At 52.8% G+C, this 21,988-nt stretch overlaps 1 protein-coding gene across 1 annotated transcript; it reads right to left on the reverse strand.

Annotated features, from left to right (window-relative positions):
* Positions 1-1,375: 1,375 nt before the first annotated feature.
* On the reverse strand, positions 1,376-18,157 carry CTSD (cathepsin D). The gene is made up of 9 exons (XM_075094554.1): positions 17,775-18,157; positions 17,110-17,266; positions 14,680-14,803; positions 12,943-13,061; positions 8,722-8,921; positions 7,426-7,548; positions 6,088-6,232; positions 4,979-5,077; positions 1,376-4,306 (listed from the first exon to the last, which is right to left on the reverse strand). Exons 1-9 carry the CDS (start codon positions 17,834-17,836, stop codon positions 4,145-4,147), a joined length of 1,191 nt encoding a protein of 396 aa, XP_074950655.1. The 5' UTR covers positions 17,837-18,157; the 3' UTR covers positions 1,376-4,144.
* Between the last annotated feature and the right edge of the window lie 3,831 nt (positions 18,158-21,988).

The raw sequence follows: 21,988 nt of genomic DNA on the forward strand, positions 1-21,988 counted from the left end.
CATGAAGACAGACCTGAGGGTCAGGGCCAAGCACCTTACTACTCAAGGGGACATATAATGAAAAATTTTATCTTCTTTGCATCAGCGGAGGCATTCAATAAAGAGTGAGTTATCAAATTGTCATGTGCATGGAGTTCTGCAGAGACAGAGCAGTAAATGGCGGGGGCGGGCAGCTGGTGTAAACCTGAGGATTTGCTGGGTAAGATAACATGGGGCTGCACGCAGGCTGCTTGTGGGGTGGAGTGTGCTCTGCTCCCTGCTGGAAAAGCAGGGGTGGACAATCCTGGCTCTTGGCTTCTCCAGCTCTTTGCCAAGATCAAGCCTGTGATTATTCCCGCTGAGATGTAATATTCAGTACTCGTGGCACGATTAAAGGCTCAGGCACAATCCCCCCAGCAGAAACAATGCCCTCATATTCCCATCGATAAATATTTGGCAGTGGACGACATGTTCTCCCCTTGGGCTATTGAGGAACGGTGGGCTGCATGATTGGTTTTCAGGACCCAGCCAGCCTTTTTGGGTTAAATAAACGTAGGAGAACAGCTGATTGGGCTATTAAGGCATCCTGGGGGAACAGAGGCTCAGGACGTGCCAGTGGGGAAATCAGTTAAGCTCTCTGTGTGCTTAGATCTGCGCTTGGAAAATGGGATGGGACTTGGCTGTATCTGTCTTGCTTATGCAGATGATGCTTTTTTCAAAGTAGGGATTAGCTCTTATCTTCCACCTGGCACATGAGGCCTTTATTCTGCATCAGAGTCTCCAGCTTTCATACAGCAGCGCTAGAACTAAAAATCACACAGCCAGGCAAGAGGTATGGATTTTTTCCAACATTTTGAAAAAATTCCCCCCATGTTCTTAATCACTGGGCTCTAGGAGCATAAGTTCCACATCCTAGTGGTTTTTAGGCTGGTCTTTAGAGTCTGGTGTTGGCTGTTACAGGAACACTCTATGTCCCAAGTCGAGCAGCAGTTTGTTCCAACTAGCCCAGAGGGCCAGGGGACAGCTTGAATACCCTGCTGGAGGACTACCCTTGGCAATACTCAGCCAGGGAGATGTGGCCCCAGGAGAAGGCTGTAGGCTAGGAGAGGTGCTGGGAGTGCCTGCTGCCCCAGTGGTGCTGGGCTAGGCAGGTGACACTGGCATGTCATCCTGAAGAGGCTGGGTTATGTTTTAATACATTGAAAAAGACAAATCCGACAGGCTGTTATCATGTTTCCTTATCAGAGAGAAGGGAAGAAGCACTTCTGAACTACGTATGAGTCCGCCCAAGTGGGTGGCCAGATGTATTGGGCGAATGGGTCAGGGAACCACAATCTCTGGACTCTAAGAAGGAGTTTGGCATCCCAAACTGCTTAAGGAAAGACCACTCCCAGAGTTGAGGGGGGGAAATACTGTATTTTCTTTTCAATTTTCTATGATGAGACAGTAAACTGGACAGCAAATTAGATTAAAAAAAACAACAACAACAAAACAAAACACTCACACGGTTAAAGTTTGCTTTAAAAATGCAAATAAAAGAACAAGGGGAGAAGACCCATTCAGGGAAGACTACGATGAACTGCTCCTCCAGCCTATCCCAAGGTATGTCACTCAGGGCATTGTTCTGGGCCATGCTCTTTCTCCAGGCAGCAGTCTCCTGCCTGCCTGAGGACAGATACCAGCCCAGCCTTGAATTACTGCGGAGGCTATGATGCAGACAGCATAAGGCATTGCATGCCCAGCAGAACTGCGGCCTGATTGCTTGTCCTGGGGCTGTGCTGCACTTAAATCTGATGCTGAAGAGGGTCAAAACCTGCTGCCAGTTCCATGTTGGGTTTCCCTCCTCAGGTCTGATTAGCAGATACCCAAGAGGCTGTCTCTGTCTCACCACGCTGGAGAAATCCTGCAGCTGGTAGATGACATATCAGGACTTGGAGGAGCTCTGGGCACTTAATCGGTGTGAAACCATGGCTCTCCGGAGAGGTGCTGAATATCTGATGATTTTGGAGTACTTATTGATTTTTTTTTTTTTTCAGTAACACACTACTGTTCTCTAGCCACTCTGCAACACATGTCCTTAGGCTTCCAGTTGTGGGGTTGCAGGTGAAGACTATAAGCAGGCCGAAGCAAGCTTTGGGAGCAGCACTTGTTGCATCTGGGGTTGCAGGGGACAATGCACGCATCAGAAATGTGTCCAGCCCTGTCCCCATTGCCCACACCAGACCCCTCCAAGGCGTGAGGCATAGTTACAAAGCCAAACTGATCAGTTGCAGTGGGTGGGGACAGGGGACATCTGCAGGCTACATGCTCATTGTCCTCCCATAGTCCTCACCGTGGGACCTCTTCCCCTCCTGTGCCTCTGATGCTTGTGGTAAATTCAGTATTGCGGATGATGTATATGCATTTCACCAGGCATAACCATCTATTCACCCACTGCCCAAAGGCCTTTCTTGGGAGCTTCCTTGGCCCTACTGGTACTGCTGCCAGGATTATAGTGAATTTTAGTGAGCCTGGATTTTATCATCTGTTTTGCCTGGTCTGGGGTCATGGATGGTGCTGATCTGGTCCTCTTGCCACCCTCAGCTTTGCCTCTTACCTGCTGCCACTCCCTTACTTCAGGACCTGATCCAGCACACTGGGAAAGTGAAGTGAGTCTTTTACTCCCAGCACCGGCTGAGATTCTTGGCAGACTTCCTTCTGTTTTCCAGTACTGCTTAAAACTCACTTTATTGTCCTCCCAGCTCCACCAGTGTTTGCCTATTGACACCAGCCTGGTAAAGCAAGTAGCTCCATACACGCAGATCTTGGCTCTCTGGGAGGATCTGCGAACACAGCTAAATCAGCTACAACCTCTCCGAAGCAGGATTGTGCCTCACTCCGTCTGCAACACAGGGTGGACATGAACAGAGCTCTTGCCAGCATTAGTAAGGTAGAAAGCAGGTAAGGAGGGTGTTAAAAGCAGTTGTGTGCGCAGGGAAAGCGAACACAGCTGGACACCACATCCAGCAGCTGCCACGGCACCCTCCCGCCTGGGAGGCTTCCTGGCTTTGCCAACTGTGTCTTGAGGTTTGGGCAGTTCAAAATACTGTGAATAATGTTTCCAAAAGGTCTTATGTGGCTGACAAATACCTACAGATTTTATCAGTGTGATTTCGGCTTATAGATCACAGTTGCTTTAGGAAATATTATTCTCAACCCACTGGCTGCGGATGAAGCTGGGAAGATCTGCAGTTTGGGGAACCTGGGAGAAATTCACCAAACTCAAGAGAACCTGTGTCAAGTGACTTTTCTCAGCAGAAAGCTGGGCCCTCATGGCCGTGAATTCAAGTGACCTCTATTAAATCCTATCTTGACCCCTTTATATTCTTGCTCCCTGAATAGTCCCACGGGCTGGAGACCCCCTATGAATCCCTGTCTTGTTAGGTCAGGCACGCAGACATCATGCCTCCAGCTCTCTCACTAGTGCCATCACAACACAAAAACACACCTCCAAAGCCCTAAGGCTCTGAAACTCAACCTGTTGGGCACATTACCGTGATCCCCATCACTCCAGCCCAGGACACACTCTCCCAGGACCAAGCCAGCACAAACCTATTGTGAAATGACCTAGTGGTTGCTGCTTCAACCAGTCATGGAGGGGTGATGAAGAAAGTTTCTCCTCCCCCAGCCACTTCCCCAATTCATCAGTGAAAAAGCAAGAACTAAATAACGTGCCAGAGAGCCTTCCCCATCCCTCTTCTCCAGCGCAGAAGCCCAAACCCAAGAGCAGCCACACAGGCTATCTGCATGAACAGAGGTGCCGGGGGTTGACTCCAGCCAGCTGCCCTTCCCGGGAAGGAGACCAGGGCTGGGAGACATAAGAGGTCCTTGTTCAGCTCTGAGAATCATTCTTAAAAACAAATACTGGAAGACCTACCAATAAAGCAAGTGGCTACTCCAGCTGGAGTTGTTAACTAGAGACCTCCCAGCACCACTTACTCACTGGAGGGGAAAAAGTAGCTAGCAGGGCACTAATGACTATTTTCCATGTAATTTTGTATCTAGTTCAATTTCTTTTTCTTTTTTTATTTTTTCCTTTCCACTCACTGTGTTTCTAATCCTGGTAATCTTTCTCTATGGCTCCTGTGCATGTGTGTGTGTGGCAGGGGCAGTGGGGATCAGGCGCTTAGACACATTTGGCAAAGCCAACAGAGTCATTATCACGGTCAAAGACGGTGTAGTAGGGACCAATGAAGACATCTCCCAGGATCCAGAGTGGGCCCCCAGGGGGTGGGACGTCCAGTCCTGAAAAGCCACTCAGGCAGATGGTCTCTCCTTGTACAGAAACCTAGAGAGAAGAGTTAGAGCTTCAGCCCGAGGAGGTTCCTCAACCTTGCAGGCTCAGCAATAACATCGGCCAATGCTGGCTGCATTTCAGCTTCTCCCAGCCTGAGATCCACAGCTTGCAAAAGTAACTCCCAACCTGCCACTCCCACATCTCTAAACCCAGCTCCCCCTCCCAGAGCCCTTACAAAGCAAAGCATCAAGTAGAGCCACACATGCTCATAAACCTCCCAGCCCACGCAGCTCTAAATGAGAGCCATTGTTGAAATTCTGCAGAAGATGGTCCTTGCAAGTTGTCTCTGATGGCTTAAATGCCAGGCTGGTGGCTTCTGCTATGACAATGCTGGCCTCGTGGCACCAGAATCCAGCAGAAAAGAGCAAACTATCAGTAGAAAGTGAAGCAACAGCCTTCCTGTCCTTTCTCTCCCATCCTGCTGTCCCTCATGAGCATCATGCATGGGGTCTCATTCCTAAAGTCCTTTGGTGAGGTTGTTTGGGTCCACCAGCCAGTGCCACCACCCCATCACCCTGACCTTTCAGACTTTTTTCCAAGTGCCAGCTCCAGCCTTGTTTTTGCTGCTCTTGCATTTTGGATTTCATGGCTGAGGTTTGAGTGGAAAAGGCAAAAGTTTGGCCTTCAGCTGGCGTAGGGCTGGCAAAACCTGCCTGGACCCACCTTGAAGACATACTGCTCTCCGGTGAGCTGGTAGGGCTTCCCTCCTAGTGTTAGTGTGACGACAGGAAGAGATGACACCTTATCGCAGGGGATGACGTACTGAAACAGAAACAGTGAAAGCTTTACACAGCAGCTCCCATGCCCTCAGGAAAGGGCATGGCCCCCCCAGGCATAACCACATAGTTGCTGTGGTTTTCCCTAAGAATTGCTCATCCCAGGGTGCAGGAGAGGCTTGAGCTGGGGTAAGCAGGCTGCTCCCTGCTCAGGGCTGCAAGCTGAGGGGCCAGAGGGTTTTAGGGATAGGGATGGAGCCAAAGGATGCTGGGTTCAGCTTTTGGCTCTGCTGAGACCCAGGACACAGCACCAGACACAGCAGAGTCTTTCCTCTGCCACAGGTGGGGAAGACATGGCTCCATACCTAGAGACAAAGACATGGCACCAGCCTAGAGACAAAGACAGGGACTCATGGTGTGATGAACGGACAAAGCTGTTCTAATTAACACTGGTGAGTCCTGGGGAGGGTAGCAGGTCTAAGCCAGTTGTTGCTGCAGCATGCGGTGTCCCCACACTGCGGAAAAGCCCTACATGAGCTTATGGGTCTGTGATTTGGGAGGGGTTTCAGAGAAGAGCATCCTTCCTAGAGGGTCCTTATAATCCCTGTTCCTCCACAATTTCAGGGAATAGAGATGACCTTGTGAGATTCACTAAAATGGTTAAAAGCTTGGCAGGGAAGGGTTGTCATCTACATTAAATATATTTGCATTAAAGTGCCTCTGGACTCACATTAATGTGAATTCTTGGCCTCAGCTGCAACTCTCACCCCTTCCCCTCTGCCTCCCAGAGGCACGCAGCAGAGATGACCCAAAGCCTCCCAATGTTCACGGGACTGTGCCCTCTACAAAGAGCATGAGCAGATGAGCAGGGTGTTGAACACTACCCAGGGTCAAAAGATGGAGGGGTCCCTGCTATGCCAGGGGCTTTTCCAGGAGCACAGGCTGGGAACGGAGAGCAGACAGAGCAGAAGAACAGGGTTTCTAGAAGCATCTGGGTGCAAAGGAGGGTGCCAGTGCGGATGCCATGATGGCCGTGATTTCCCAACCCAGCCTCACCTGGCCTTTGATAAGTGGTTTTGCACCAATGGCTGTCTGCAGCTCCTTCACTTCCTTGGTGGGGCCAGTGATGAGCGAGGTTCCTGTGTCCACAATGGCCTCGCAGCCCCCTTTGCACAGAGTCAGCCCATTGGCAACGTCCACCCTGGGGAGAGATGCCCAGACAGAAGGCAACCCTTAGAGGCCTCCCATTGAAGGCTGTGGGGAGCAGCAGGCAAACAGTTGAAGAGAGCTGAGCCTGGGCAGTATGTAGGCATGTGAGGGAGGGCTGTGACAGACGCCCAGGCAGGACAGGTGCTCAGAAATCCTGATGCAGCACCGACTTAGTGCACAGACCCCCTGGCTCCCTTGAGGGCACTCACCTGCTCCCAATTGTGCAGGTGCCTTGGTGTGTTACTGCATTTCTACAGGCTGCCTGGACTGCTGCCTGCATACCCTGCCTGCTAAACACCATGACTAATGGGCGTATGAGTGAGCTAAGGGCAATGCATTAGGGACTCGTATGACCTGTGCTACTGCAAAAAGCAAAGGGTTAAAGGGGTGGTGTGATGGCTGAGGGGGTCATGGGCAAGGGAAGGGTTCATATACATCAAAGAGGCAAGGCAGGAGCTGCTTGGCTTCCTCTCATGCATTGTGTTTCACAGCAGCATGGACAGATAAAGCCTTGCAGCCAAGGGTCTGCCACACTTCACCAATGTGGCAAGTCCAGGGGAAGATGAGAACTAAAACTTTGCACTGGGGAGGGATGCAATCTCCAGGGGAAGGACACACTCTGATCACAGGCCACTTTTAAGTTCCCATCACGTGGCAGAGCTCAGAATAGACCGCAGGGCTGGCGGCCGTCAGCTCAACCCATTCCCCTCCCCTCTGCCTCCAACAATGCGCGCTGATTGCCGCGCTGTGCCCTTCAGTCAAGGGCTGGCTTTCTGGGCCCTCATCCTGCTCCTCTGGAGCTGTGTGCAAGTAAGCCACATAGCTCAGGCCTTGCTGAGAGCTGAGCAAAGCTGGGGTCTATTCCATGGGGCTCGCCCTGCCTGCAAGGAGAACACGCTGACATTTTTCCCCAGTTTGCAAGGGTGCAGCAGGCATTTTCAAGGACCAAGCCATGAACAAGAGGAAAGGATTTTGCAGAATGTCTCCTGCTGTTTTCTGCCTCTCCTCCCCTTCCAGTGACAAACAACCCAGCCTTAGGGTGGGATTTTATTCTGCTTTTTTTGGTGTGGACGTGCTACAGGGATAGAGATGATTCCTTTTTGAGGAGGGTCTTAGCCCAGCCCCAGGCATGAGCTGTCTGCACATATGTCCCCATGCATGTAGTCAGGTGAAGGGGGAACTTACGCATCCATGTGGACCTGCCAGTAGGCCTTGCGTGTGACATTGACCCAACTGAAGTCACCGCTGTAATACTTGGGGTCGGTCCCTCCCAGGAGCAGCTCACCACCGGGCTGAGCAGTGGGATCTCTGAAAAAAAAGCCAGCCCAGAACCCATGAACATCAGGGGCAGGGTGAGAACAACCCCCTCTGCTTCCTCTTCCTCCCAAAACACACACCAGGGTGCCTGGGGGTGAAACATGACATTAGCAGCGTTGGAGACAGACAACTTACGTTGTGCTATAATATGTCAATATAAGGACAGATACTGTGAGATAGGCTGGGGTGGGGAAATGGGAATATTGTGGCCTAGCCAAAGCATCCTGCAGCTCTTCACCTTGTGCTTTTGCATGGACACCTGGAGAAACTTGCTGCAGAGAAGGGGCACAGCAAAGGGGAACTGAGCACTGGTGCAGGGACTCCCCAGATAATCAGCTTGTAACAAGCACCCATGCAGGGGTGGACATAGCTGATGAAGCGTTAGGTTATCTGTACCTGACCCTGTGCCAGCCAGCAGCTTCGAAGCTGAATCCTCAAGGTTACTGTCAGATAAAAGCTCACTGCCAAGCAGATGGGAAGAAATATGGTGATGGGGGGAGGGCTGGCACCTGAGCAGCCAGCAGCAGCCCTCTCTGCCCTCTCTGCTCCTAGCGTGCTACTTTTTGGGCTGAAGTAGTTCAGAGTCCCCCCTGTGGTGCCAGGAGGGTGACAGGGTGTCGTGGGGGGAGCAGCAGTGAGTGGAAGGCATTGGGAGCCGTGCAGGAGGATTTCCAGGGGGGTGAGGGAGTGTTAGCCCCATCATTAGTGATGATGGGTGTGGGGCATGCTTGCCTGGGAGGTGACATAGTGGTGGGCATGTGGCTCATGGATTTTAGCAACAAACTGGGGCTGTGTTTACCCCCCTAACATGGACTGCAACAGCAGCATGCAAGCTCTTGATCACAACCCTATTCATTTTTATTTCTCTTTCCTCTGGAAACTTCCTGTGTCTCTTCATCTGTTAAGAAATCTGGTAGCAGATCTACGCAGCTTTTTATCAGTAGAATGGCTGCATTTCTACTTCCCTTCTTCTTACTTCAAAACAGTAAACAGAAGAGATTTTGGCCTGACTTCTCCAGCAAGAAGACCTTGCTGAGACCTCCCCAACAGTACTGGCCTGGGCATAAACTGGCACATGGCAAGAGGTGCTACTGGGAGGCATAGAGAAATGCCTGGCTGGGATTGCCCTCACTACGAGAGATGCACCACCAAACCCAACACTACCTGTTCAGGTAGAAGGAGAAGATGTTTTTCTCAATCAGCTTCTGTTGCATGATGTTATCGAAGAAAGGTGTGACCTTGTCCACAGAGATCCTCGGGAATGCCATGCCCAGGATGCCATCGAATTTGGCAGCAATGAACGTGATACCTGGCTGCTTCACAGCTTCCCCGAAGATCTGGTTCTTTATTTTCAAATTACCGAGCTGAGGGGAGATGGGGAGGGAAGCAAAAAGCAGATTGTAAACAAAACTGACTTGGAGGACCAGGGCAGAAATGGGATCTCGCTGAACACAGGCTGTAGTGTCCCTCAACACACTGCCACACTCCTGCCTGATTTCACCCCTGCATTCACAGGCAGCTGCAGAAACCAGATACCCTGGTGCCACGCTCCTCAGGGTGGGGGACAAGCCACATTAGCCACACAGTGGCACCTCCTGAGTCCCTGCAAAGCCCAGCACACCCCTATGGACAGGAGCCCCCCTTGGCTCTTTGCCCACTTCACTCAATATTTTCAGCCTTTTGCTGGGTCCTGGCACTTGGCCATGTCGTTTTGGAGCTACTCCTTTTTGCACAGAGCACTCTATATCACTGTGTCCCAGCTACATCCCTTCCCCTGTTGCCTACTTCCTTCTCTCCTCCCAGTCTGAAAAGCTCTTGTGCTGTGCCTTTAATCCTCTTCCCCACCCTGGACATCTAAGTCATCTCTGTCCCCTACCTCCTCGGATGCTGCATCCATCCCTGGTTGGGAGCACAAATCCCTCTCACCTCTGCCAATGACCCCTGCGATCTCCCCTACATAAGAAACATCCCCAGGATATTGCTGCATCTCCTGGAAGAGCTACCAGCCTACGGAGACTTCCCATGGGAGGGGAGAAGACCCAGCCAGGAAAGCGAGGTTGAGCCCAAAGCACAAAAATAGCAAGCGGAGTACTGTGAATGCAAAGGTCACCTCTCTTGCCAGCCACAAGAAGGACTGGCATTCCCCACTGGAAAGCTGAAACCCCACAAGGGCAGATCCCCAGAAAGAAGGAGGTCACAGAAAACAGGATAGTTTTGCTCACAGGGAGTAGGATGTTTCTGCTGGCTCCTGGCTCTAACAGTTCAGGAGGTTTTCGAGCTTCTGGCTGACAACGGGCAATTTTAGCATCCATGCTAGGACGATTTCAGCCTCTCAGCATCCAGCTAGCAGCCCTGAGGTGAACGGGGCTGGACTGAAACACTGGCCTCTCCTACCTGATGGCAGATAATGATCCCTGTAAATTACTAATATCCCCCCAGGGTTAGACAGTGCAAGGCTGGGACAGGCAGTGTGGGCTTTAATGGTATCAGGGGCTTGCGCTAGGAAAAGGCAATCGAGCCTTGCAAAAGCTAAAAGCCACAGGGCAGGATGTGGGGCAAAACAGCTTGCAGCAACACATGTGCTCAGCCGTGCATGGTAAGCGCCCCAGCTGTATGCTGCAGGTTTACAAAAGCCACCACTCCACCACTCACCACAGCTGGTCCTGCGTCAGCTCAAAAAGTTCAATAAGGCTTCCACTTAAAAAAAACCCCAACCTAAATGCAATAGGCTGATAAAACTGAGTGCCAGGTTTATTTGATTATTGACCTGGTTGCACATTCCAAGAGGGAGGCAGATATCTGCCCAGTGGCGGGGTCTCAGCAGACCCTGCCTGCGCTTAGTCCTCGGCAGGACTGAAACCCAAGAGCATCTTTAGCAGAGCGCTGCTGCCAGGTGACAGATCATTTGTCTCTGTCCCTCTGCTGGCTCTCATCCAGACACGGAGCAACTGAAAATCATTGCCAGTGGATGGCTGCGTGGTGGCCGCCCTCCAGCACTTTGCAGACAGGTGTTAGCACCCCTCAGCTCACTGGGCCTCCTTGTTAGTGGCCTCAGCCAAGCGGGCAAGTGCTGATGGCAAAGGCAGACTAGAGGTGAGGGCATCCACGGCAAAGTTTGGCCCCAGGGCTCAGGCTCCCTTCGGCAGAGGCACAGGGGAGAGGTGAGGAGGGACATCTCCTGCACATTGTACCTGCACTGCAGCCCTGGGAGAGACCTTGCACCCCATGGCTGGTGATGCTTCCTCTCCTGTCCTTGAAGGACATCCCAAGGTTGGGCTGCAATGAAGGGCTTAGATGCCCAAGCAGAGAGGGCTAGCTGAACCTGCTACTCTTTGGAGAGCAAGCAGCAGCAAGGAGTGTGGTGCTACAAGGCATCATTCCTCCACAGAAGGAGAGAGGATATTTGACATGAACTTGTTACCCTCTCAAAATAAAATTTAGGACTAAGGGACTCTGGACCACCTGCCAACCAGGGCCTTTTATTCAGATGTCAGTGCCACCACAGGCTGCTGTGGCTGCTTCCATCCGTCAGGATGGCTAGAGCCAAGAGGGTCACCCTGAATGCTATTTCAGTGTCTGTATTTCCAGACTGCATTGGACAGGGAGCTTGCCTACAGGATGTTGTGCATCAAAGGAAGCATCTTGGTGTCTAAGCTGAAGGTCCCTGACCCTCTGAGTTGCCCCTGCTCCTGCATACTGCAAGTGTGACACTGCTCAGGCTCCATGCAAAAGATTTCTCTTGCTTTTGCCCAGAGAGAAAACAAGCTGTGCTGGCTGCCAAGAGCCATCCCCACTTCCCAAACAAGCTCAGGCACAAAGTCCTTCCTCTGAGCTGCTGGGAAGTGGAGAGCTAATTAGCAAGCAGGCATGGGGGTGATAATTACAAAAAAAAAAAAAAAAGCTGCAATTTTCCTTCTGACTCACTTCAGCCCCTGCATTAAGTCGGAAAGTGCCTAAACCAGCCCACATTTTCACAGGACAATAAAGTTCACTGTTTGCCTCACTGCCCTGCTCCATTACTGGGATGAACACAGATGCCTCTGCCTGCTCTGTCTGTATTTTGCAAATCTAATATAAGAATCCATTAATGCTACATACACGTTTCATTTGGTGAGAGCTGCGGGGAGGCTCGGCTGGGCAGCCTTTTTTGCAGCAGGGTATTTCTAAGTGAACACAGGGATGCTGGAAATAAATGGTGTGAAATGAGACTGAAATGGTCCCAAAGGTTGGTGGGCTGCAGGAGGCAGAGAGCAAAACCAGAGGTGCAAAGCTGCTGGCAGCCCCTGCGGCTTTCCCCCACAGCCTTGTCTGCACTGATTTTCAGGGTTCACCAAGCCCATCAAAAGACCCTTCCCCAAAGAGGGTCCTGCACCCAGTCTGAGCTGCTGGCATCTTTGTATGCAGTGCAGAGGCAACAGCTGGTGCTTCCAGGCTAGCCTGAAATTTTTCTGCTATAAGGATGGTCAAAAGAGTGCTCCTTGCATGAGCTATCGCTCTTGGGTTCCTTTGGATATTTTTCTTTTGATCCCAATGAAATTGGTAAACCAATATTTTTCAGCTGAACCTAACACAGAAAACCCCAAATCCCCAGATTTATGTGCTTATTCAAAATTTTTGCTTTGCCTCTCCACTGCAAAGCAAACATATGCTTTTATCCCTGCCAGGAGACCAAGTAATCTGGGAGCATGTGCACTGCTGACATTTGGCAGCTGGCAACTCTCACGAGCATCTGTACCTGTGAGGCAGTTGTGAAAGGTGCCCGCCCTTCACAGGACAGAAAGCTCAGCCTTTGCTTGCTGAAAAGGAAATGACGGGAAGGAACCACCAGCAGCCCAGCTACCTCAAGCTGGGCCCTGAACACTGCTGGGGAAGTCCCCTGGTGTTACACAGCCTTTGCAAACATAAGCACTGGTTCTCAACACCAGACCAGGATGGGGCAGTGAAGAGCCCATTTCTGGCCAGCGTTTGGGCAGTTGCCCGTGTGGATGTCCACTATCACATGGCTGTTGCTCAAGAACAAGCTGAGTACCACCAGCAGCCTGTGCAGTGGTGCTGGCATGCGCTTGGGCTGGGAAATTTCTGGGGTCAGGAGGAAGAGGGTTGGAGGGATGTCCAGAGACCATGTTTGCAGGGCACCATGCATATGGTCCACACTCCTAGCCTGCTGACCTGCTAAATAATAGCTTCCCCTTTCTTTGCTTTCCTTGGTCATTGTCACCTCCTCAGTTATTGTTACCACCTTTTTCAAAGCACTTGGAAACATGGTACTGAAGCATGCTTCATAATAGTAGGAAACTCAAGAAGGGAGACCGGAAATCAAATGGCTTGATGCACTCTGCCGAAAGCAGGCTGGGGCAGCTCAGGGCAAGGGCAGTTGTTACTCACCGTGACAGTGTCCTGGCTGAGGTACCCGGATAGGCTCCCTGTCCCGTAGTGGATGGCAAACTCGGTGCCGTTCTCCACATAGGTGCTGGATTTAGAGGCATCATACTTGTGGTGCAGCACTGCAGTCAGGGAGGGGGACACAGAAGGACATACACCATTAGTGTTCCTTGATACCTAGGGCTCCCTGATACCTAACCGCACATCGGTTTATCGTCTGGACAAATGGACACTTGACAACGTGAAGGTGGGCCTGAACTCAGCATTTGGCAAGCCCAGACTGCTTAACAAAGCATTTCCAATGGCTGGGGAATTAGGTGGGCAGATCCAATTTGGCTGTTAAATCGGATTTGGCCACTGGGTATTAAAGCCTAGAGGCTACATGGCTGGTGCTTCAGGGTGCGTTAGACAGCCATGGGGAAGCAGGGTCACTTTAAATACAGCCTGCTCTGGGCATGAACATTTTCACTTTATGGATTTATCTGTTTCTTTTACTAAGACTAGCTGGAATTTTTTTTAATATGGTCACTGTTTTTTTGCACAGAGAGGGCTCAAAATATTCTTTTATTTGCAGAGGAGAAGGGCTTTCCCCTAGTCTAAGTTGCTTTTCCCCTTGGAAGGGTTGGGAACTGTTAAGATATCCCTGTTTTTATGGCCAGGCAGAGTCCTCCTCCACAGATTCCTTCTGAGTCACGAGTTGGGCAGTGGCGTGTGATGAGCTCGGCCAGCCTGGCTCCACAGCTGCTCGCTGAGTGGGGCAGACAGTGGCTGAGGACAAACCAGCCAAGCCCTGTGAAAACTGACATGCTACATGGGGACTTCCATGGCTGGGCTGTCTGGAACCTGGTCTGGCAGGAGGTTAGGCTCATTGCATACTCATAAAACAAGCCCTTTGGTCCCAGCAGCTCCCATGCCATTGCCTTGAGATACCGGCTCCCTGCTACAGATCAGGAAGCCCCAAGACAGACCAGGTCTGAACCTTACCACCCTACTGGTGCTCTAAATCTCATTTCACATATGCAAAAAAAAGGTCCATCTCCTCTTTGGGCACTACAGGGCCGTACAAGAAGTCCAAATTTCCTCCCTACCCTCAACAAGCACTGTAGGCCACCTTTCATGGTTGCTTTTTTTTGGCCCCACAGGTTTCTCTGCTCTGCTTAAGAAGCACAGCTGGTGGCTTTTAAATGGCATTTAGCCACAGCCAGGTCTGACACCTTCAACGGTGGAGGTTTATTGCATAGTAATGCCACAGAGCAAAAGAACTTGTAGTCCCTAAGTCATTCTCATGCCATCGTGCCTACCTGTCTCTCATTAGTTCTAAATCCATAAACATGCACGCACATGCTCTGTGCAGCAACAAACCAGAAACTAGGACAGTTTGTATCAGATCTGGCAAGAGGCTGATTTTTTTTCACCAGCCTTGCGCAATGGGGCAACAGCAGCTTTGGTCTATAATTTGGGGAGAAACATCGCAGCCTGTGATGCTGCTCCCTGGCTGCAGGGCCAAGGCTGTTGGGAAGGTTTAAATCTGTGCGTGGGTGATGTGGAGGGGAAAAACCAGGAAAGGAGTAATGAAGGATGGATGTGGGATCCTATTTCTAGCTCTGACCATAAAGAGCCCATCAACCTCTGGCAAGCCCTTCATGCTGCTGCCTCAGTTTCTCCTCTTGCAATACCAGGATCTGCATTTTGCAGGGAAGGAGAAAGTGTTGAACCATGGCTGGCACTGGTGACACTTACGGCAGGCGATGTCCAGCAGGTGACAGTGCACAGATGGCACCCAGAGGTTGGAGGACCCAGTGTCGAAGACCACCGTGAACTTCTGGGGGGGGGTCCCAATGCCAATCTCGCCGTAATACTGGGCCTGCAGCAGAGGAGAAGGGAGCCATGAGCAGAGTCAGCCGGCTAAAAGCAGGGACTAAAGACCAAAAAATCTCTTAGGACTAGAAAAGGGACCAGCTTCTTATTTAGACACTGCCCTCCTCTTGCTTTTGGCAGTGACGGGCTCCCACCCTTTGCCTCCGGTGTTCACACCTCATTACAGTGGGTGTGAAAAGGATCAGTTGGAGAGAAGTGGGAGGGGTGCTTGCAGGGGAGGACTTTGGGGGCGGGAGACAGGGCAGAAGTGAAGGGGGAAGGTCTGCAGGTTGGTGTGCAGTTCACTATAAGAGAGAGAAAAAAGATTGGAGGAAGCCAAGCGAAACACCTGCGTTATTGAAAAGCTGAAACTGTTCGGGAAGTTGCTTTGCTGGCAGGTTTGCAGAGGAACTGTGGGTTGCAGTGAGCATCAGCTCTGCCCACTGCAGGTGGAGATACAGCTGCTGGGGCTTTTGGTGCGGGCTGGTGAGCCCCTGGAATGGGGAGGAATAAAATGCTCAGTCGTGGGCATCAGAAGACTTCGGAGGAGCTGGAGGGAGAAAAGGGAACCAGCAGCACCACCAGAGAGGGATTTAGGGCTGCGGGGTGAGAGTTTTGGAGAAGTCCCTGTAGTGCAGGTGTCTGATGGATACCCTCTGCCCTGCTAGTGCATCTCTGCTGGGACTGGAAGAAACCTGGGTGGCTAAGATGTTTGCAGGGCTTCCCTCTATAGGAGGGGAGAGGATGAATGGGGGGGAATGCTGAGCAGGTCCCAGATGGACCCATTTTTCCCCAGTCCTCCCAAAGGGGCAGAGAACTTGTCAAGCAGCTGGATCAGGGCCCTGCAGAGAAGGCTGCTAGCAAGGGAAGTCAGCCTGTGGCCTTTCTAAACCTGCCATGTACTTTATTAAGGGGTGGGGGGAAGAAAACAGGATTACCAAAGGCGCTCACCTCCTGTACGCTTAGTTGGCAGGGGTTGCTCACTGAGTAATTAATAATCCATTGCAATTAGCCATAATGGGGAGGCAGCACTTGCTTCCAGTGATTCTGTAATTATTGCTTGGGCTTGAAAATTAACTCCCGGTATAGCGGCCCCGTATATCATCTACACAGACCCGCAAGGGGTCCCAGGGGCTGGTGGGGACCATACAGGGCAGTCTAGGGGAGGTTGCGCTTTTCATCCCAACAGCTCCTCTGGCAGCAAGAGCATTCTCCGCCTGGCTGGGAGGGACCCAGCAGTCCCTTATCTCCCACCGCAGGTTGGGCTAGTCCCCCTGTGACAAGAGAGCAGAGTCCTTCCACAAGTGGTGGCCTGAACTGCAGTTGCAAGAGACAATACCATGGTGCAACTGCTAGTGCCCTGGCTTTCAACACTGCCAATTAAAACACCAGTGGCCCTTCCCAGCAGAGCCCCGGCAGGATGGTAGGGAAGGGGAGCGGGGGGAATATACTGAATTAACACCCAAATATCTAGCGCCAGGTTTATTCTGCTGGCCAGTGCTCACATCCCACCCCCCACCAAAAGCTGAGAGGGTACCAGGTGAGGAAACCAGAAATAGGAAACCCGACACATATCTGGCAGCTGGGCAAGGGCAAGCTTCACGTCCTCTCTCTGGCTTTTCCCTTTATTGCTGCTTCCATCATGAAGCTGCATGGTAATGAGCAAAGGTCCCTTTACTTCCTAAGCTGCTGAGGAGAAGCTGAAGGTGCAGTGTGGCCTTTCCCAAGGCTGTGCAGAAGATGTAGCATAGCAAGAGGAAGGGTCCTGAATCCCCAGTCACATAGCAAGTTCGTGGCCAGTCTGAGTCCTCTCCCCCCGCCCCATGCTTGCTCTTTTATGCCCCAATGCCCCAAGAAGTGGAGCATGATTTTTATGTCCCTGTCTTGCAGAAAGCGGAGCCCAAACCAGCCAGAAGATGCTAGGAAGGACTGCAAGCAAGCAGGCCCCTATTTATGATCATTAATTAGTAACAAAGGGGAAAGGAAGTAGGTCACAGATGCTGCAAAGCTCCCACTTGGGTGGCAGTGGGTTGTTTATTATTATTATTGTAATTATTAGTATTAGTATTTTTAGTTTAGCAATGATGGCAAGCAACTTTCAGAAACCACCCACCAAGCTGTGGGACTGCATGAATCTCTCTTATGGGACCAACATCTCTCCCTCCTTCACCTTCCTGGCTACAGTGGGATGGTGAGACTGTATTGTCCAACCACCTCTCAGGGACAGGTACCCCCAGAAGTGATGGCCGCCTGGCTAGCATCACACTGGTGTCTGCCACACTGGGGGTGGTCGGCAGGAGGGGCGTTACTCACATCCATGTAGTTCTTCAGGATCTCTGGGGTGGGCTCGGCCAGGCCGGCGAAGCCCAGCTTGAACTTGAGGAGCTGGGTGAGGGCGTTCATGTCCGGGATCTCGCTGCCCACCTCATTCAGGACCCGTCGCATGGAGGGGAACTTGGTCAGGGGGATCCTGCGAGGGGAGGGCGAATGCCACCTGTTAATGGAGGTGGGGGGGGCAGAGGTCTCCTGGGGAGGGGGACAGCACAGCTCCACTGAAACCAGGGTGGATGAGGTTTGGGCTTCTGCCAGCACCCCGTGACAGATCCCCCTTGCCATGCTGTGCTCGACACTTTTCCCCAAGCCAGAGGACAGGGTCGGGGGGGGGGATGACGGGACAGATACCAGGGCAGCAGGTGGCCGCCAAAGGTCACTGGGAATAGGGGAAGCTGGGTTGAGACGCCTCTGTGGGCAGGACATCAGCCCTGCACCCCCACCTGGGGAGAGTCTCAGCCCTTCTCCCCTCTGATTGGGGGGGGGGGCGTTGGCAGCACACGGGGGGTGCCTGCGAGAGGAGCCCAGAGGCCACCGTTGCACCAGCACCTGAGATGCATGTCCCATGTGTCTCCTCCCACCCCCCCCACCCCCCCCCCCCGATTCAGGGGGCTCAGCCGGACTCTGAGGGACCCCCCGCGGCTCACCTGATGAGGGCTGTGCAGGGCCCCGCCAGAGCGAGCAGCAGGAGGAGGCCGTGGGGGCCCATGGCGGCGATGACGGTGGTGGCTGGCGGGTGACGGAGGCCGGAGGGTCCCGCCGATGGGAGGCCGCAACGCCACACCCGGCCGCCTTCCCTGTTTTTGTAGGAGCGGAGGCCCCTCTCCAGGGATTTTTCGAGTCAGCTGACGGTCTAAAATTGCAACCGGCGGCGTCACGTGAGGGCGGGCCGGGGCGGGGGCACCCGCGTGGGGTGCGGGGCCCAGGGTGCCGCCTCACGCACCCCCCCAGTCCCCAGGCCTGACCCCCGGCACCTTGGCCGTGACTCAGCCTCCAGGAAAAGGGGAATAAACGCCATTAAATAAATCACGAGGTGCCTGGCTGGCTGCGCGTGCTTGTTTTTGTTGTGCCTTTAACTTCCTTCTTGTTTTTTGTTTTTTTCTTTTGGTTGTTGTTCTTTCCAGGTTTTCTGTCTTTTCTCTCTTCCCTGGGGAGGTGATGGGGCACACCCCCCAGCAGCAGCCTCCCAAAATCCTGCTGAGTACACTACCCCCCATCATGGGGGCTCAGCCTGCCAGAAGCCCACGCCTGCTCATGGCACTTGGCCACCTACCTGTTGTCACCAGTGGGGTTTAGTTTTGCAGCTGGGCCCACAGGGATGTCTGCACCCCCCATGATTCTCCCTGGCCCCAGGACACACTCAGTTTGGGGGGACTCATCGCTCTGGGCTGGGTTTTTTGGGGAGAGATGGGTGTATCCTGGACCATAGCTTGTTTGGGAGGTGCCGGGGGGGTGCCAAAGCAGTCGTGCCCCCCCTCAAAATGTCACCCTTGTGGTACCAGGCCACCTACAGCCACTAAGGATGGTGGTGGGCAGAGCCCAGGGAGGCACGGGCCACCAGGAGACCCTGAGGTCCCCCCCCACTGCAGGATGCATTGGGGAGCGTCAGGACAGGCTCTTTACCACTCCCAGGGTGTCACAGCAGGGCTCAGAGGTGCCACCCTGTCGGTTTGGGAGGTGGTGGACAGAGCTAATCTCTACCCTCTTTCACCCTGACTGAGCTCTTACAGCCATGAGACCAGCTGGGAAAAAAAACCCACAAGAACTGTAGCCGCTTTTCCTTCCAAGTCCTGAGGGCTAGGGGTATTTGTTTTCTGTTCCTGCTTGGTCCCAGCCTTGGGGACAGGAAAGCAGCAGCCCATGGGACAAGCTGGGCACTCTGCTGGGATGGGGGTCTCCAGGCTTCATGGTGGGGTCCCTGCCCCTTGCCTGCCTCCTTCATGTTCATGCAACTTCTAGAAAATCACTGGGTCATGCTGCTGGCACCTTGCTCGCACCATGTTGTCCCTGCTCTCCCTCCCTGAGCTTCTTCCATCCTCCCATGGTTTCATGAAGCATCCCACTGACCTGGGTCTGTGCCCACCACCCCCAAGTTTTGGTTTGTGCTGAGTGTTTTTAGGGGGTATCTCTGCCCTGGGCTGTGTCTTGTCCCACCAGCTGTCCAAGTTGCTGTGCCTTGGTCAAGCTGGGGATATCAGGAAACCTACTGCCTCCTCGTGGGATGTGGCACCCACCAAGATGAGGTTTTCCAGAGCAATGGCTGTAGGCATTGGCTGAGCCTGCTGGGTCCCGTTATTTCAGCCAGCCCCCGCTTCCCTCCTGCCCTACAGGCACGTGGTCAAGGCGAGTGCCACTGACCCTGAGTCAGCAAAACCTGGCACCCTCCCAGCCCCAAGGCACTGTATGACTCAGCAAAACCCTGCACAGCTCTTTTTGGGCAAGGGGCCAAGGCATGGCAGGTCCCCAGTACCTGTAGCCCAACCCCGGAGGCATCACTGCTGCCGTGGGCTCCAGCTTGGGGGTATCCCCCTGTCCCCCTGGGTACCAGCAATCCCAGCGCTGAGTGTCTCCAGGTGGGAGTGGGTCAGACATGAAGTAACCCAACCAAGGTGCCACCCAAGCAAACCCACCCTCTCCAAGGGCCCTAAACCCCCTTGCAAATGTGCTTTGCAGACAAAAGGGCTAGTCCTGACGCCAGCCCTGGGGCTCCTCTACACCCTTTCAGGCTTTCCCAGAGCCCACAGTGGAGCTGGCAAGGTACCAGCACTCCTCCCTCCTCTTTGAAGTGGTTGGGAAACTGGAGCCAGCTGGGCAATGTGCACCTGGCCTCCAGGCTGGGCACCTGCGGCAGCTCCCCCACGAGTGTTTCCAGTCCAGCCAGTCTCTCCCAGCACCCCATGGCTATAGAGCAGGCTCTGGTGTGCAGGGATGGGCTGGTGAGGACATCATGCCATGCTAGCTCTGTACCATCATGCACTGCAGTGCACAGTCTTTCAGGAGGGTCAATCCGTCTGGACCTAGCCGGTGTCTGTTTTTTTAATTCCAATGGATTAAGGGCAATCTTTGCTGTAAATAAAGCTGTTTTGAATGAGCCTTTGCTTGGGCTTTGTGGTAGCAGGGCTCATGTCTGCATCCAGTGCTGCTCTCGTACCAGTGTGAGAGTGTCACTGCTTTTAGATGTGCTTCTTTAAGCAACTTATGTGTCCATTGCACCAGTGAGCCCAGACACTTCCCAATGATTTATTGGGAAAAAGAGAGGATGGGGCTGTGTCAGGGAATGTTACGCTACTGATCCTCTCCTGGGTGATTGCAGGATGGGAAGGGACCAGGAGGCTTATCCCCAGAATGTTTAATTTGTTTCCAGGCCTTGGCACTGGTGGTTTTGGAGCTGACACTGCTGTGCCTGCATGCTGGGGGACTGGAGGCCCCAGCAAGGAGCCAGGATTTCTGCATTCAGGCTCCCTCAGCATCTCTGTGAGATGTTTGCCCTGATGCTAAGGCCTTGAGGGCACAGTGGGGATGTTTAACCAGGAGCTGGGAGCATGTCTGGGTATCTATAAGCTGGGACTGTGAGAGTTGCACTGTGTTAACTTCAAAAGATAGACTGGCATGAGCCCGGGTTTGGGGGTTTTTACACATTTTTTCCTGTTTGCGGAGCAAGACCCACAGTGCTGCAGCTGAGGCATCTGGAGCAGGCAGAGATGCGCACGCTGAGGGACTCGTTCCTCCTTGCTCCTATTTTCAGCACGGTGGATGAACCCCTTCCCTTGCTGGCTTCTGTCCCTGGCCCCGCACATCCCCCCTGGCTCCAGGGGGTGAGCTGGAGCATGGTGCCTGGCAGCAGCTGCTGTGGGCGTGAGGTGACACGCCCCTGGGAGCGGGTGTGCTTTCACAACCTTGATCCCTGCTGGAGAGGATTCCCAAAGAGGGGGACGAATGACTCAGCTCTGGCAGCTCCCATGGGGAGGTACACCCCATCCCCATCCCAGGGAGACTGGGGTCCCCTCTGTGGGTGGCGACAGGATGTGCCACCTGTACTTTGCCATGTGGATGGGGACCTGACACCACATAGTTTCAAACACCATATTTTCGGGGGGGGCGGGTCTTGCAACTTCCCCGCCTGCAGTCTGGCAGCACTAGCAGGAATGATACGGCAGCCTCTTTCTCCTTTCGTTTGGCTGTCCATTTGTGTTCGCCCTTTCCTTCACTCTTTTTTAAAAATGTATTTATCACAGCAGTAGCCAATGCCCTGAACTACAATGGCCTAAAGGGCAAGGAAATCTTCAGTTCAGAAAGACTGATTATTTTTTGTCTAAGAGGTGTTAAATGCAAAGCTGTGGGTGGGATTTCTAGAGGATGAATGTCTTCTTCATATTCAGAAAAATGCTTTTGGGATCTTGCAGCTCATTGCTAAAGGAAAAACGAAAACTATTCCTTGGTCTGAGCTGAGCACAGTCTACATGTGCACAAGCCCAGGCAGGTCTGGCTGCAAACACCCTGACTCTGACTCAAGGTCCCAGTGCCGGTGTGAAGCTGCAGGATGCAGCTAATCAGTGTAGCCTGATTTACCAGCCTCAAGCCCCCGAGCGAAGTGGTGGTAACATTTTCCCAGCATGGTGCCAGGACCTCACCCACTCTCAATGCCATTTCCTAAACTGACATAGAGTTTGCAAGGCAAGGGTGCATTTTCCAGTGGCACTTGCACATCCCAGATTATACCCTTTTTCTGGGTGACACCTGCAAAAGCAAGCCTGAAGGTGCTTTAGTAGCAGCTCCAGCTGATGGGAAATCCAGGAGCATGGAAGGGGTTTCGTGGAGCACAGCAGAGGGACTTATCTAGGCCCTGGCCACCATGTCCCAG

The sequence above is a fragment of the Phalacrocorax aristotelis genome, chromosome 5 (assembly GCF_949628215.1).
Source record: "Phalacrocorax aristotelis chromosome 5, bGulAri2.1, whole genome shotgun sequence".
Taxonomy (NCBI): Eukaryota; Metazoa; Chordata; class Aves; order Suliformes; family Phalacrocoracidae; genus Phalacrocorax; species Phalacrocorax aristotelis.

What these genes read in the sequence shown, in the direction of transcription:
- CTSD (XM_075094554.1), bottom strand. Translation starts at nt 17,836, where the DNA reads ATGGGCCCCCACGGCCTCCTCCTGCTGCTCGCTCTGGCGGGGCCCTGC. An exon ending in CCCTGCACAGCCCTCATCAG is followed by an intron (nt 17,267 to 17,774) that starts GTGAGCCGCGGG and finishes CTCCCCTCGCAG; the next exon opens with GATCCCCCTGACCAAGTTCC. An exon ending in TCAGCCAGGACACTGTCACG is followed by an intron (nt 8,922 to 12,942) that starts GTGAGTAACAAC and finishes ATCTCCCCTCAG; the next exon opens with CTCGGTAATTTGAAAATAAA.